General features: G+C 39.2%; 1 protein-coding gene across 1 annotated transcript; it reads left to right on the top strand.

Moving 5' to 3' along the window:
- The first annotated feature begins 5,157 nt into the window (after positions 1–5,157).
- On the top strand, positions 5,158–13,643 carry LOC143012876 (atrial natriuretic peptide receptor 1). Its single transcript, XM_076166208.1, has 7 exons — positions 5,158–5,340; positions 7,391–7,525; positions 8,815–8,989; positions 9,630–9,728; positions 11,450–11,541; positions 12,350–12,490; positions 13,383–13,643. The coding sequence occupies exons 1-7, from the start codon at positions 5,158–5,160 to the stop codon at positions 13,641–13,643; spliced, it is 1,086 nt and encodes a 361-aa protein (XP_076022323.1).
- The last annotated feature ends 1,291 nt before the right edge of the window (positions 13,644–14,934 follow it).

Here is a 14,934-nt window from a genome sequence, read left to right as displayed (position 1 = left end):
TTTTAAGACTGAAATTATGATTATAATAATCTCACTCCAGAAAATCCCAAACCAGCAGGGTTAGGTTCTCACAAATTCTAACCATAATCCTGTACGAATGCTGATAAAGTAAACAACTGGCCCAACACAGAAAGCCACCATCTCTGCAGCGATACTTAAACTTAATGTATGGCAGAAGCAATTTGTATTTTATCTTGGTGCATTCAAAGCCCAAACATGCTCCAATCATAGCTTTGTCAGCAACTTTTATGAGAACCACATGAGAAACCCATGGTTGTTGAGGACCAAACTAATTCTGTCATATATTGGCACTGGATTACAGAAATCATTATAGCATTTTTAAAAATTACTCAAACAACTTTTTGTTACAAAGGTGACTAAATTGCTTCAATATTCTGTCTGTGCTTTTTGAAAAACATGTTATAAGAAGAATAACAAAAATGCTAAAAACAAGTTCAGACTCCACTAATGTAACTAATACAGTATGAGTCATATCAAATGTGTTTTGTAAATTAGGATGTTTTACTCTGCAGTATAACAAATGTACGACACACTGCATTGTATTGTATTGTTCTCCATGGTCTTTTTCAGATAAAGATGATTGTAGGAATGACAGGTGAGCCGATGATAAAAGTGAACTGCTTATTGTATTTTATGTACAACCAACCTGAGCCTCTGCGAAACATGGCTTGAAGATGATGATCTTATGCAATTAAATGAGGCCTCTCCTCCCAATTTCAGACGCACCTCCAAGAAAGGTGGTGCTGTCACCAAAAGATGTGCCAGCCTGACAACCAGACTTCTGGCAACCAGCAACCAATAGGGCAGGCAAACAATTTTCCTTCTATTCTGTAGTCATCTACTGTCCTCCTGGCCCTTATGCTAAATTCTTAGATGAATTCTCCACTTTTATTACAGACATGGTGACTCATGTTCACAACATAATACTGGGAGACTTTATTATTCATTTTGAATCTAGAAAATCCTGAAGCTCTCTCCACCCTCATTGACTCTGGGTTTCTCCCAATACGTCCAAGAGTCAACCCACAGAATTAGTATTATTAGTATTATCTTAAAGCAAAAAAACAGCTTCATGGTGGGTCGACAACTGATTTTCAACACTTGCATCATCTAAATATTATTCACTCAACAAATTTCTCAAATGGGTGAGATTGTTTTACTCATCACCACAGGCCAGTGTGTGAACAATTGATATTTATTCAGAACACACACTACAGCAGGGGACCCGCCACGGATGCCCCTTGTCACCACTCCTCTTTGCTTTAGCCATGGAGCCACTGGTACATCTTTTGGAGTCATCCACTCTCTTTAAATGTGTAATTCGTAATGGTGTGGAATATTGATTATCGCTGTATGCAGACGATTTGGTGCTGTACCTAACTGAACCTACGTATATCTAGTCACCCAGCTGTCCTGTTCATTTTGATTTTGATTTGATGTGATCACAGATGCATATTTCCCCTGTTTAGCAGAAAGATTGGCCTTTGGAAAAGCAAATTGGATTTCGGGCAGCGTGGGGAAGTGCCCAACATTGAAGTTGCGTATACGCCGTCGTGGCACAGAGGCCTTCTTGGTGGATGATCCAGTACATTTGAACAGCCTCACCTCCACTCTCAGCTCACTAACAATGTGCAGTGTCTGTGGCAGCTGTGATGGTGGCATTGACTTCTAGTCTAGAAGTAATACTCATTTTGCCACCATGTCGGAAATTTTTCTGCACTCACCTGCTATTTTGCGTTTCTTTTGCTCTGCCAGTTTTGGTCACCAGTAGTGCAGACTTTCTTGTTTTCTTGTTGCCCTTGTTTGTGCCCTTGTTTTGTGGAGAAGCTGCCTTGTACAGTAGCACCAACTAGTGGTAAAACTAAAAAGTACAACACAGTAAAGCGCAAGTTTCATGTGAGGGCCACATTCCATTATATTTTTAGAATGCGTGCGGGCCAATAAAAAATGCACCTCGGGCTGTATTTGGCCCGCGGGCCGGAGTTTGGACACCCCTTAGTGACATGCCTTTTAATAGTGTACTATTTCTGGGAAATCTGGTAAACACTGGATCATGTGTGGACAAACCTGACTCAGGTAAAACCCAGGGATAGCGAATTTGGGCAAGAAAATGTTACAATGCAAAGATTACCAATGAGGAAAACCTGCCCCTGATTTTAACCAATGATGATCTGTAAAGATAGAAATGGGTGTACGTTTAGAAAATGCTAAATGCTGCGAGGGACCATTTTAGTGTATGAAAGTATTTTACGGGAGACCAGAAAATCAGTTTTCAGGCTCGTTTAACTCCTATTTTTGAGATATTTTACTAAGTATTGGGGGAAAGCTCCAGAACGTTCCTGGTCCAATCTGGGGTTTTCCTTGACAGTTTTCATAGCTGCTTTCAGAACAAGGGGGGAACGTCAAAATAAGGGACTTTTGTTGAAGAATACTTTTTTAAAACATACATAAAGCAGAATGTAAAGAAGAATTACTCAAATGTGAAAAAAAGAGAGATGCACTCAGCATCTCTCTTTTTTTCTCATTTGAGTGGTAGTACTGGCAGGAACCTTAATCCCTAGGTTATAATGCAGTTGATTAGGTGCAAACATGCACTAATTGAATATATAACTAAGATCCTCATAATGAGCTTTTGTACAGTGGATCATTGAAAAAAACAAAAAACAGGAAACTACTGGCAATCACGTCAATTTATGCGTCTTATTCTGAAAATCTACGGAAGTTCAAATGCCGCTGCCTCTACATTGATGACGCTTTGCAACTGATTTACCTACAACTGGACTTTAATGGCACGGCATTTGTTTGGCGCTGACTGTAGCCTATCCCGTAAACAGTCGTTATAAGAGGGTAAACGTACTATTGCTCAGTCTCATGTCATCGGTGGACTTGATGAAAAAAGACTGTTTAGATTCTGGGACGCTGTCCTCAGCTTCTGTCAAAGGAACATTCATAAAGAAAAGGAGAGTCGCCCCGGGGGCCCAACACGATGCGAACACAGGCTGTCAGCTCAGCAGGTGGGAAAGATCACACGCATGCTTTCGTTTGCTAAAAAAAATTATTTCAGATTAGAATTTAGCCTTCTTTTCACATCACCCAAATTGATGCTTAATTTCTAATTTGTGAAAAGTTATTTTCTCTCTGAATGTCAATATTTTAATAACAAAGTAGAATCGCGTAAAATACACGTAGATCAGGAGAAAAAAGAGTTGTGCAGGAGAGATTCTTTTATCTATCTATCTATCTATCTATCTATCTATCTAGGTAGGTACCTACTAATACCCCTTTATCATGGTGGAACACATCACAGGTTGTGATGTTGGAATAATACTGGAGGAAAGATGAGCTACATTGGTGATCCTTTTGTATAAAGGCATTATCGTTATTCAAATGTAACTTTCCCCATATTCCAAAATACAGAATTGACAAGTCTTTTAATCTACAACTAAATCTTTGTTTATAATAGTAATGCCCGTTAACAAACATGCAGTATAATGTATAAAGAGTTTGACATATAGATGAAAAAAATCATCATTTCCCATGTGTCTGCTCTATGTGTTAAAACTTTATGAAAGCAGATACATGGCCACATTAAAGTCTTACATAAGTCAAATGATTGACTCTTATAATGAACAAATAGCAGATATGGTACAAAACATAGGGCTGGGTTTCACTCAGAATGTTGGGATGTTGCTACCACAATATGAACACATTTCTTTCCATAGCTTTTTTGGGCAAAATAAACCAGGGAATAATGAGGAGATATGTCATTAAGAAATTATTCAACAGGACATTTTGTAGGTAATGCAGTTCAATACCCAGTCCTACCAAAGCAAGCTGTGTGATGACACAGTAATCAGCATATATATTTATAACTTGGTAATTTTCTTATGACACAAGGGTCACATATGTTGACTTGTGACAGAGGGTGTGGTATCTTTCATTTGATATTTGTTGCAGGTGCCAAAACTGGCACTTTGACTCTAACACAATAATATGCAACAATTTTACTAAAATAAAATGACGCAAGACACTGACTCTGTATATTTCTTTGAGATGGGTACAGCTTCATACAGATGCACATTGTCCCTCAAATTTAAGTTCCATTTTTAGACTGAAGAACAAGCCAGTTGTTATTTCTTTTTTGAGTGTACTACTTATTCATAAACTGTGTTTTTCTGTTGCAGATTTTCCATATTCTCTCTGTCTGGCAGTAGTCACACTGTTCATCGTATTCTGACAGCATGCCTCCTCTCCTTCCTGGCACTGCTTGGCTCTATATCAGTGGACCTCAGCTCCCACTTTGAGTTGTTGCGTTCTACGGAAGCTGCTTATGATGACATGACTTCATGCAAGACAGTCGCTATTCTTCAGCTTGTCAGTAAACTTCAAAAGATGAGACATTTATTGACCAAAGATGTGGGTAATGAGACTTTTGAGGGGACTACTTTTTCACAGGTGTTCAGTCAGCTGTGTCATGAAATGATGGCTCACAGTAATGGCCAGGAGTTCCCTTGCCGATTTGAGTTGACAGGCTTTTGCCAGGAAATCAAGAAAAGTGTTCAAGAATTTATAGATGCGTTCTGGGGAACAAATGACATGAATGAAAATGTTACATCTGTTTTCTCCGTGGCAATTGAAAGTCTTCTTCATCAATGGGGCACCATAGAAGATGCTACTATTAAAGTCAAACAGTATTCAAATTGGAGGGATGTGCTTTCTGCCAGAATTCTGGCACTATTCATAGAACTCAACTACCAGCTAAGTGATTTCCCCCACTTGGCAACTCAAACTGATTTCCAGGACAAGTGGACACACATACTAAGCTATCTTGGCTTTGCCAGGATCATGGCAGAACGACTACGCAACTGCTGGTTGGAGAACATAGATCTCAAATTAAACTCAACCCACCGTGTTAAACGGCTTTATAATTTAGGTTTAGCTCTGTGGCAAATCTCTGGTACAGGAGCAGATCTTTTGTCTGGGTCTAATGCTGGAATTCAAGCTTTGAGAAACACCCAGCAATGCCTATTTTTCCACGCAGTACCAGCCCTCAGACTGGCATCGAGATCTGTGTCATCGGGCCTCAGCATGAGAATCTGCCTGCTTGCCATTGCCTGCCTCATCTATCCGGTCGTGATGGTCTCTTTCAAGCAAATGACCGAGTGGATACAGAACTATGCACACAGCATAGCAGAGAAGACAGAGGACCTGAGGCGCCAGAGACAACTAGCTGAAGATCTTTTGCACCAAATGCTACCTAAATCTGTAGCCAAGCAGCTCCGCCAACATAAACACGTGGAAGCAGAGAGCTATGAAAAGGTGGGTTGAAAAACTGGTGGAAGAATGCAAATGACATACTGATACAATGAAGTTACGCATAAAGAAAGTGGTAAAAAGGTTTGAAGTTATTTCTCTAAAAATGTTTGCTTAATGTTTTAACGTCATGAAATGAGGCTATGGTAAATATGTCAATTATTTGCTGTTTAGTTTAAGTTTTGTTTTTATATAGCTATATATATCTTATAGTTAGCAATACATACTTAATTTGTTCCTTTCGGGTTGAATATGAACTCTGAATATACAAAGTAACATCTGATGTAGATTTAAAAGTTTAAATTGAAATTCTACTGAAACAAATGAATTGGGTTCTAGTTCTTAAGTTTTGATGTTAGTGCAAATGGAATGGGCTTGGGTAACATTCTGTCAGTCTGAGACAACCTTGTCATGCCTTGTGACAGTATTTAATCAAACATAATGGCAGAAGCATAATTCTGAAAACACATAAAATGAGAACATCCTCCTTGATGCTCCTCCCCTCCCACTTTTGAACAGATAAATACAGAGCTTATAATTTATGAATTAGTACAGCTAAGGTAGGCTACCAAGGTAAGATCTGCCAACATGCTGATTGAGCATGTGTGTTTGCTGCCTTTGTTGGTATTGTTAGCGTAATTGCCTATAATTGGCCTATTCCATATTCATCAGGAGATAAAACAAGTTATATGAGTGAAAATTGCGTCTGGCTTATTAAAGAGGTTTGAAGCAGCTGTACCGAAAGCACCGGGGGAAATTACTGAATAGAACTGTGCGCTCTTTTGTATACTGATGTGGAATCTGAGTACTGTGCTATTATCAAAAGAAAATCTAAAACAAGCGGTTGTATTTATTCCAAAATAGTTGGAAACTGAAGCACACATTTCCCATGAAGGATCTAAAACACAGCTCTATTTGTATTGGATAGATAAAGCTTTCATGGTTTGGTTATAAGTGGTATCAGGAATTTTCTCATTGGACACCAGCAGTTTACTCATTCATGTCACCTAAAATGTAGTTCATCCATGGTGACAGTAATTGTTTTCCTTTGACGAATCCAGAAAGAACAGGATTGTGGCTTGTAGCTGTCCACATGGACACTCATACACCCTTAAAAAAATCTGCAAGAGTTTTGTGTACGTGTGTGTGCGTTTGTGCTTGCGTACGTGTGTGAAGACTTCTGATGACTACAACATAGTACCTTAAAGCACATTATAGTGTTATTTGGTACAACTTAATCCAATGTACTCAAATAAGTCAGCCCTATAATCAACATGATTAACATTGACATAAATCAGTGGTTCCCAAAATGGGGGATCCGATTGAAAAACAAACGGATCGAGAAAACCCAAAACCTGCAAAGCTTTATCCAAATCCCATATCCCAAAAGTATATTTGATTTATTGCCATGCCTGTTAAACGCCAATGATAATAATAAACCTACCATATAGCACGGCTGTAATAACAAAGTGACAAAATCCATAATTAAGTCGAAGATATTCCTGGTCCTGTACTATTCCCAGTTCCATCCCCATGCTTGTTTTAGGAATAGAAATAAGGTACTGATGAGCTTGCAAACGCTATTGCACAGAAAATATTGCTGCGGTCAAAAATGTCACAATGCCTATGAATCCAGTAAATAGGCTTTATGAGCTGATATTGATCCAGGCTGTAACAGTGTAGTTAACATCTTTTTCACTGCAACTAGCAGCTACTCATTCTTTTGTTTAGCTATAGTATGTGTCTCCCAAAGCTATTAACACAGAGGCCCTGCCTTCATTCATTGCTGATTACAAACCACAATACCAAAAGTGCTGATTGCTCTTTGAAACTTACCATTAGTGGCAGTATATTAAGTTTGTCATGAGGATGATACATGATGTTCTGTGCTGAAGTGTTGAATGGTGTAGGTTCGAGATATCCCAGGAAAGCAGATGCCCATGGATCATTAGTTTGATAATAGTTAATTTCTCACAAGATGTGGTATGTTTGCTCGGTAGTCCAGATGAATTAGATTGTATACTAATTAAGTCACCGTTACTGTTTTTTTTCCCAGGTTACCATTTTTTTCTCTGACATAGTTGGCTTCACGTCCATCTCTGCTTCCTGTACCCCTCTGCAAGTGGTGAAGATGCTCAACAATCTGTACATGTGCTTTGATACCCGCATTGACTCCTACAATGTGTACAAGGTAATGCATCATCAGTACAAAAAAAAAAGTTACTTTTTGTTCTTACCGTTGTTATTTCATTTAGATCAAAGGCATATTTTATTGAAAGTTTATTTTAAAATTTAGTTTTAAAAAGCTTTGCATTAAACTCTTCATCAGCTTTGTGAAGAATTCATCTATGTACCTTTTGAACATATGTAAACAATTGGTCATTTACGCTTTCCTGCTCTTCCTTGAGGCAAAAGTGATGATTGAAGTCCTAACACATTAGTAATTGAGATATGAATTTAAGAGAATGAGATGCTCACCACACATTGATTTTCATTGTCTATTTTTGATGAGCACAATTTGAGAGAAGGATTTTTCACCAAATTAATTTGACACAGGCAAAAAAACCTGAGTGATATCCACATTTGATTTTTTCAGCGAAATGCTAATATTCAGAGGAATCTCTCAGAGGACTTTTTACAGGCCCACAACAGCAGACAGTTCCCTACCAAGCCCAGAGCTCTCTAGGAAGACAAGGAAAAACTCCCCAAAATCTTAATGTGTAAGGAAAAGTATGGTTTGGGTTAACCCATTAAAGGACCTGCTGGCATGGGGAGCTTTCTAGCAGGGAGACAACACAGCAGACAGCACATCAACCAGCAGACCTTGAATTGGAAAACAATACGCTGGGTACGGGGGCCCCCTCCGTGAGGGAGGTTAGTAGGAACACAGGATAGACTATGTACACCAGATAAAATAAAACAGTGGGGCAATCTAGGAGGAGAGAATAGTGAGAGTCACCTGCTTTGCCCCATCTTCTAACTATACTCACACCACCACTAACTAAACCCATTTAAGCCTATTTCTAAAAGATTTAGTCTTTTTCGGGGGATGGTGAGCATGTAACCTGAAATCAATCAGGTTATTAAATTATTAAGGATTTTAAGAATTAAAAGGACAGGGCACATCAGCTGATTTCGTCTCTCTATCCTTCTTTAATCCACTCATATTACATCTTGTGACTGGACTGATCACTGCTCTGGCCTATTGGCTTCTCTCCCAGAGGGATGCCAGGGTGTGTCCACCTACAGGGCTCTGCCATCTAAATATAATTTACTTGACTTGACTGAGTTTTTCCTCGTCTTCTTTGAGAGCTTTGGGGCTGGGTCGGGAATTTTCCGGATGTTGTGGGTCTGTAAAGCCATTTGAGACATTGTATGTGATATTGGGCTATACAAATAAACTTGACTTGACTTGACTTGAATTTAAATTAATTGTGACACCAGTGGTTTGATCTTAATGTTACCAAACTGTAAAATTAGGTGGAGACAATAGGGGATGCCTACATGGTGGTGAGTGGCCTTCCTGAGAGGAATGGAGACAGGCATGCCGACGAGATTGCTAAAATGGCACTGGATCTTGTAGCAGCGGTGAGGCAGGTTTCCATCCCACACATGCCCAACCAGAGACTGCAGCTGAGAGCTGGCATACACACAGGTTTGCATAACCCACTCTTAAGTGCTATTCTGTACTTACTGTTACACAGCATATAATGATCTTGTCTGTAGAGACTGATGAGGATGTTGATCAGTAGCGGTGAATCAGTGAGTACTTGGTCAGGTCTATAATCAGATTCATAGCAGTCCCAGCCAAGATGGTTGCCAAAGATGGCAGAAAACATTTACTTATGTATTTGCTAACCATTAATCCTAGATACCTTACAATATATGAAAAAAAATTATGAATTACTAGATGCCTCACAATTTATTTTATTTTATTTATTTAGTTGTTTTTACAATCAAATGAATAAGGAAATACTTGTAAATGATCTTACCCACCATACTGTTAGTCACGCAACTATACTAAACTATAAAGGTGGTCCTTAGAGTACCTACATCCATCATGGCTGAACAACCCACACGACTTCCACATTATTGAGTAGTGTTCCCTGCATGTACTTCCTGAACCTGCTGCTTACTTCCACTTACTTGACTACTGCACTGCAGCCCTCAGAACTGCCAGGAAAAGTACTCTCAAATTTAGGTCCACGCATCAGTCTGTTCCTGCTCTCAACCCACTAAAATTGTACTAGTCCTTGAGTTGTTGATGTGAAATTATCTTTTTCTTTATTCTGTAGGTCCATGTGTGGCAGGTATAGTGGGCTACAAGATGCCAAGATACTGTCTGTTTGGAGATACTGTCAATACAGCTTCTAGAATGGAATCCACCAGCCTACGTATGTACACACATATACACAAACACTCACAAGCATTGATTATCCCAAAGTTTCCACTTTGGGAACACTGGTGTAGGGTAAAAGCTATACTTCTGTATGCACTTGTTGTTAGGGCACCAACTCCCAATGGGTTTCTGATGTAATGATGGCAGGTGTAGGTCCAACAGGTTATCTAGGTCAATTTGGCTATCAGGGATATAAAAATTTATATTAAATAATAATTTTCATCCAATTAAAACTCCTCTTGGCACTACGCCTTTTTACAAAGGGGAAAGTGTGAAAAGGTGATTGATGGGCATCAAGAGTTTCCCATAGATTTTTAATATTCCAATGAATAATTCAAATAACAAAAAAAAGGGTACTAAGTCAAAGTTTACAACACCAAAAGATCAGCTCACTGAAGGTACGTGTGAGACATGAAGGTGTGAGACACTTTTTGTTACAATATAACAAAACTTTTACATTATGCAGTATTAACTTGTTCTGAAAATTATGAATGTAATGAAATACAGTACTAAAATGGCAAGGGATATATACAGGCAAGCGTGAGTGTGTGTGTGTGTGTGTGTGTGTGTGTGTGTGTGTGTGTGTGTGTGTGTGTGTGTGGTTTGTAATAAAGAAAGGGAGAGTGAAAACAAGATGGCGGACACAATCCACAAGGGTGGAGTCTTGGTTTGCCAAGTTATTAAAACGCAGATGGCAGATTCAATCCTGGGACAATGGAGCTGATCAGCCCTTGTGAACGTGAGGACACCATAAGCACATTTATAGGCTTAGAATAAAATAAAAAAACTTGCAGAACACAACATACAACAAACCTAAAAACAGAAGAACCAAGAATCAAGTCTATTTCTCTTTTACTCACCGAAGCGTGAGATCAGGAGGTGTGTGTCTTTGTCCTTTGAGCAGGAAAGAGAGGGAGAAGATCTATCAACAGTGTGAGTGTCGCACAAGAGCGAGGGTCTCCAATCAGCAAATGGAGGGTCACACAGGCAGACTGATTTGAAAGTTCCCGCCAGTTTTATGGGCAGGATGATGTCATAGGTCGGTGGCAACACTGGGGGCCTATACGGTAGATGCTTTGTAAAGTCTGATGGCCACAGGAAGGAAGGATTTCCTGTCGCATTCAGTGGTGCATCTGGGAGGAATGAGTGTTGTATTGAAGGTGCTCTTGTATGAGGCTAGCACCTGGTGGAGACATCCTCCTCTCCTCTCTGACACAAGCACCAACGAATCCACAATCCAAACCAATTTAAATACCCCTACTGTTGGAGCATATGGATTTGTCTCCTTTGTTCTTGTAGTTCTTGTAAAATATTGGCATATTTCAATTGTTGGGGGACACACTCTTGACTCAAGCCTGCCTCATTTTCTTTGATGGTTGGGGGAAGGTCTAAATCTAGCTCTGCCTGTTCTGTTTTGTCCACTGTGGTGAGCTGGTTGAGCAAGGTGTTAAAATTAGTTAAAGTTAGTTCACAATACCCTGTGGAGAGACACACATCAGTGTGTTTGTATTTGCAATAAACCGCACACATGCATGCTATACATTCATCATAGCGCAAATAATTTGTAATGGAAAGTATTTTCATCAATCAGGTTTTAATTTCACATTTTACTGTATTACATCACTTTTCACTGAAGAGGAAAAGTTACCCAGTCAGTACACTTCGACCAGACGTGGCTCTTCATTTGGTTTGTATTTATTATTGTTCATGTATCAGCTCAGAGAATCCACACCAGTTCAGAAACCTACTTGGCCCTGATGAAAGACAACGCCTATGAGCTGCAGCTTCGTGGAGAGATTGAAGTTAAGGTAAATAAATTTACAAGTATACAGCAAGTATAGAGAGAGTGCATAACTCCTAATCCCAGAATTATTTTTCATATCGGTAATTCTGTGATTGGTTCCCCCCTTGGTCCACCCTGCCAATTGAATCCTCTGCAAAGAGATTGGAGTATTTTGAAATTAACTTAATGATAGAAATAGTGAAGATTCGGCTGTATTTTAGCACACAGGTCAGGGCGAGTGTTTTTGACTCCTGACTGTCCACACTCACCACTAACCCACTTCAGTGAAATCCCTCTGCACAACCTGGAACACACTGTTGCACTCTCAAAATCATTCACCTGGCCTTCAGATTGCATTCCCATCTGATTTTTAAAAGCTGTTTTCAGATGGTTGGTCCAGACATTTTAGTCTAATCAGGTCAAGTCAGTTTATTTGTATAGCCCAATATCACATACAATGTCTCAAAGGGCTTTACAGACTCACAACATCATGAAAATTCCCGACCCAGCCCAAAGCTCTCTAGTAAGACGGGGGAAAACTCCAGAGAAAACCTTAATGTGTAAGGAAAAAAGGAAGAAACCTCAGGCAATTCCATGAGGGGGAGGGGAGAGAGAGAGAGAGGGAGACGCAGAGTCCTTGTGGTGGAGCACCTCTGCGACTGTCTGTTGCTGAAACAGCCATGGAGCTGAAAAACAGCTGATCCGTGAACCCCACACTCAAGGGGTGTTACATTTCTTGCAATGTTGAAACTCACTTGAACCAAATATCTACCTGGGCTAGCTCTAACAACTTTTTCCTTTCCATGATATCCATGTTTTTCATTCCTCTAAAGGGTAAAGGGATAATGAATACGTACTGGCTGATTGGTCACAAGAACTACAGTGTCCTGAATGACAGTCTGGTTTGCCACTGGAATCCCAATATGGCCAGAAAGAAGAAGACATTGGCAGGCAGTGAAGGTTCCATGGGCAATGTGAGTTGAAATTGTGCAGTTTTCCATAGGTTTTTCATGAAGAGCCATACGTCCTGCAGACGTAAATAACTTTTTCCTCTGACATGGTTCCATTTGAAATGTCCTGGTTTCAATATTTAAATTCCCCAGGGTCTGTTTCTATGTGCATGCTTTGATTTCCATTCAGTTTTGTTTGTATATGGTTCATAAAGCAGTATAAATCATAATTCATACTTTTCATTCATGCCTTTTCTGCTCTGGACTAATGTATTTATGTAGTTGCCTTCTTAGGCCAATCAACATGTCGCCATCTTGTCGTACATTTTATGCATGCTGTTGACCTGAATGATCAATTGTATGCGTGTTTACATATTGTTTAGATTAAAAACTCCCCCAGTTTTCCCACAGTAAATGATATCTTGGGTGGGATCCTAAGTGTAAATACACATAACAAACTGACCAAAACCCTCATGACTATAAAGCAGCAGTTCTTCTTCTTCTTTATGTAAAGCCCCCTTCAAGATTTAGTTAATCAAGACATCTATCACCTCAAAAAGCATACAGGGCACAGGGTGCTTCCATGTTTCCTATAAATAAGTAAATATGACTGCAATGTTTTCATTAATTGGCCTGAAAAAGTACAATAAACATGGGATTATGGTACTTACTTTCTCATATTTGATATTTAAGCGCTAGTATGTCCAGAAAAGCTAGATTTACACTACCTCCTATTTTCAAAGAACACTGAATGAATACAAGAAGCTAACTAAGCAACTTAAAATCTGTTTTTAACCCATCCAAATTAGTTTGTTGATTCAAGGTCTACCTCCAAAGCAGATTTCCTTGAGCTTATTATGACCCTTCAAACTGTTATCTGTCATTCACTCACACTACTTAACCACATCTATGCCAGTCATCAGTGACAGTGCAGAGCCTCAGTGGGAATGCCTCCCTTCCTTCCTCACTGGTGAACCAAACTCCACCGCAGCCTCGCTCTGACCAGCCTGGCCTGAGTGTCGTGGCTCAGATGGAGACTTATGGTGACAGCTACGGTACCCTGGGCTCCATGATTGGGGGGCTGCAGGGAGGACATGAAACCCCTTTACTCAGCGAGCAACAAACCAGAGGTGGAGACAGACATGACCTGCTCCCCGGCTCCAAAAACTGTCCATAACGAGATGAAGAAACTTGCACTCAGGAATGGTCACTATGAAATTCGGACTTCTGTGAATTTAAGAGAATCATGGGATTTGGTTTGTATGAGGGAGATTAAGGACATTACACCTGATGGAATAATTACTAAAGATATCTACCACTTCTGACCATTTACTTCAGTAATCAAGTAATGTCTATATTGATGATTGTGAAAGGTACATGATCACATTTAAACACACAATACAGGTTTTTGATTGATCAATGAAAAATCTTATCTGCCAATTTAGTCTGTTTATCATTATTTTTCACCAAGTGAGGTTTTTTTTTTCATGCATGAAAGCATATCTGCCAAGTCACTCCAAAAGACTGTTGATTTATGTCTTTACTACATTTCAGTCTGGCTTTTGTTGAAAAGAAAAAGATAAATTGTGTCCCTAGTTGATCTGTGTGGGCTGAATCAATGGTTCGGCATTACATATATTTTCATTCAAAGCTCTAAGGAACCCTTGATATGCTCAATATGATGTTTTACACTCTTTTCATTATGAACTGTGATGTGGCATTTATTGTGGTGCGTTATAGTAATTGTGAGGAAGTCATAGAGGCAGAGTGTGCAGCTACCACTAGATGGCAATGCAAGCATTATTTTGAACGTGTGCAGAGTTACTGTTGTCCAAGTAAGTCACATACAGGTCCTACAGCTATTTAACTTCTAATCTGTGGACTTTCATTTTATTAATAACAAACATTTTACTGATTGAATGTTAACTATAATGAAGGACCTAAAATATCTAATATGATTCATATTTTACTAACGTCTTTTTATCGCTATACTGGTAGTTTTCCTGTAGTATTAAATGTGACATATGTTTGAATATATGTATTTATGTTTTGTGTTAAATATACAATATTACACATGTCCATCTATGTGTTGAATGATGGAGCACTCATTGAGTGGTATAAATAGGTTACTAAAAAACATTTGACACATGGTAAAAAAAACCTCACTATGATCTGTTGGCTTATTCTCCACTCAAATGAAGCTGAATTCACCATGCAAGATCTTTGCACACATTCTTCAACTGTGCTCAGGAATCAGAGATAACATATTTGGAGGAGATATTTTCAACAAAAATATGCGGTCATATTGTCACAACACTGAGATGACACACCATTCACCATTACTGACACAAGTACAAGTGTACTCCATAGTGTTGTATGCTTTCCCAACTACTTGGTTCTGCTGGCCAGTGCATGCTATTCCTGTCTGATTTGTACCTTGCTGTTAAGTACTGTATTGTCTCTTGCAG

The sequence above is a fragment of the Genypterus blacodes genome, unplaced genomic scaffold, assembly GCF_046128005.1.
Source record: "Genypterus blacodes isolate CSIRO-AG114 ecotype Tasmania unplaced genomic scaffold, CSIRO-AGI_Gbla_v1 ptg000156l_1, whole genome shotgun sequence".
NCBI classification, from domain to species: Eukaryota; Metazoa; Chordata; class Actinopteri; order Ophidiiformes; family Ophidiidae; genus Genypterus; species Genypterus blacodes.
Note: the sequence above shows the minus strand (reverse complement) of the source record. Positions and strands in the feature narration are given on the sequence as shown.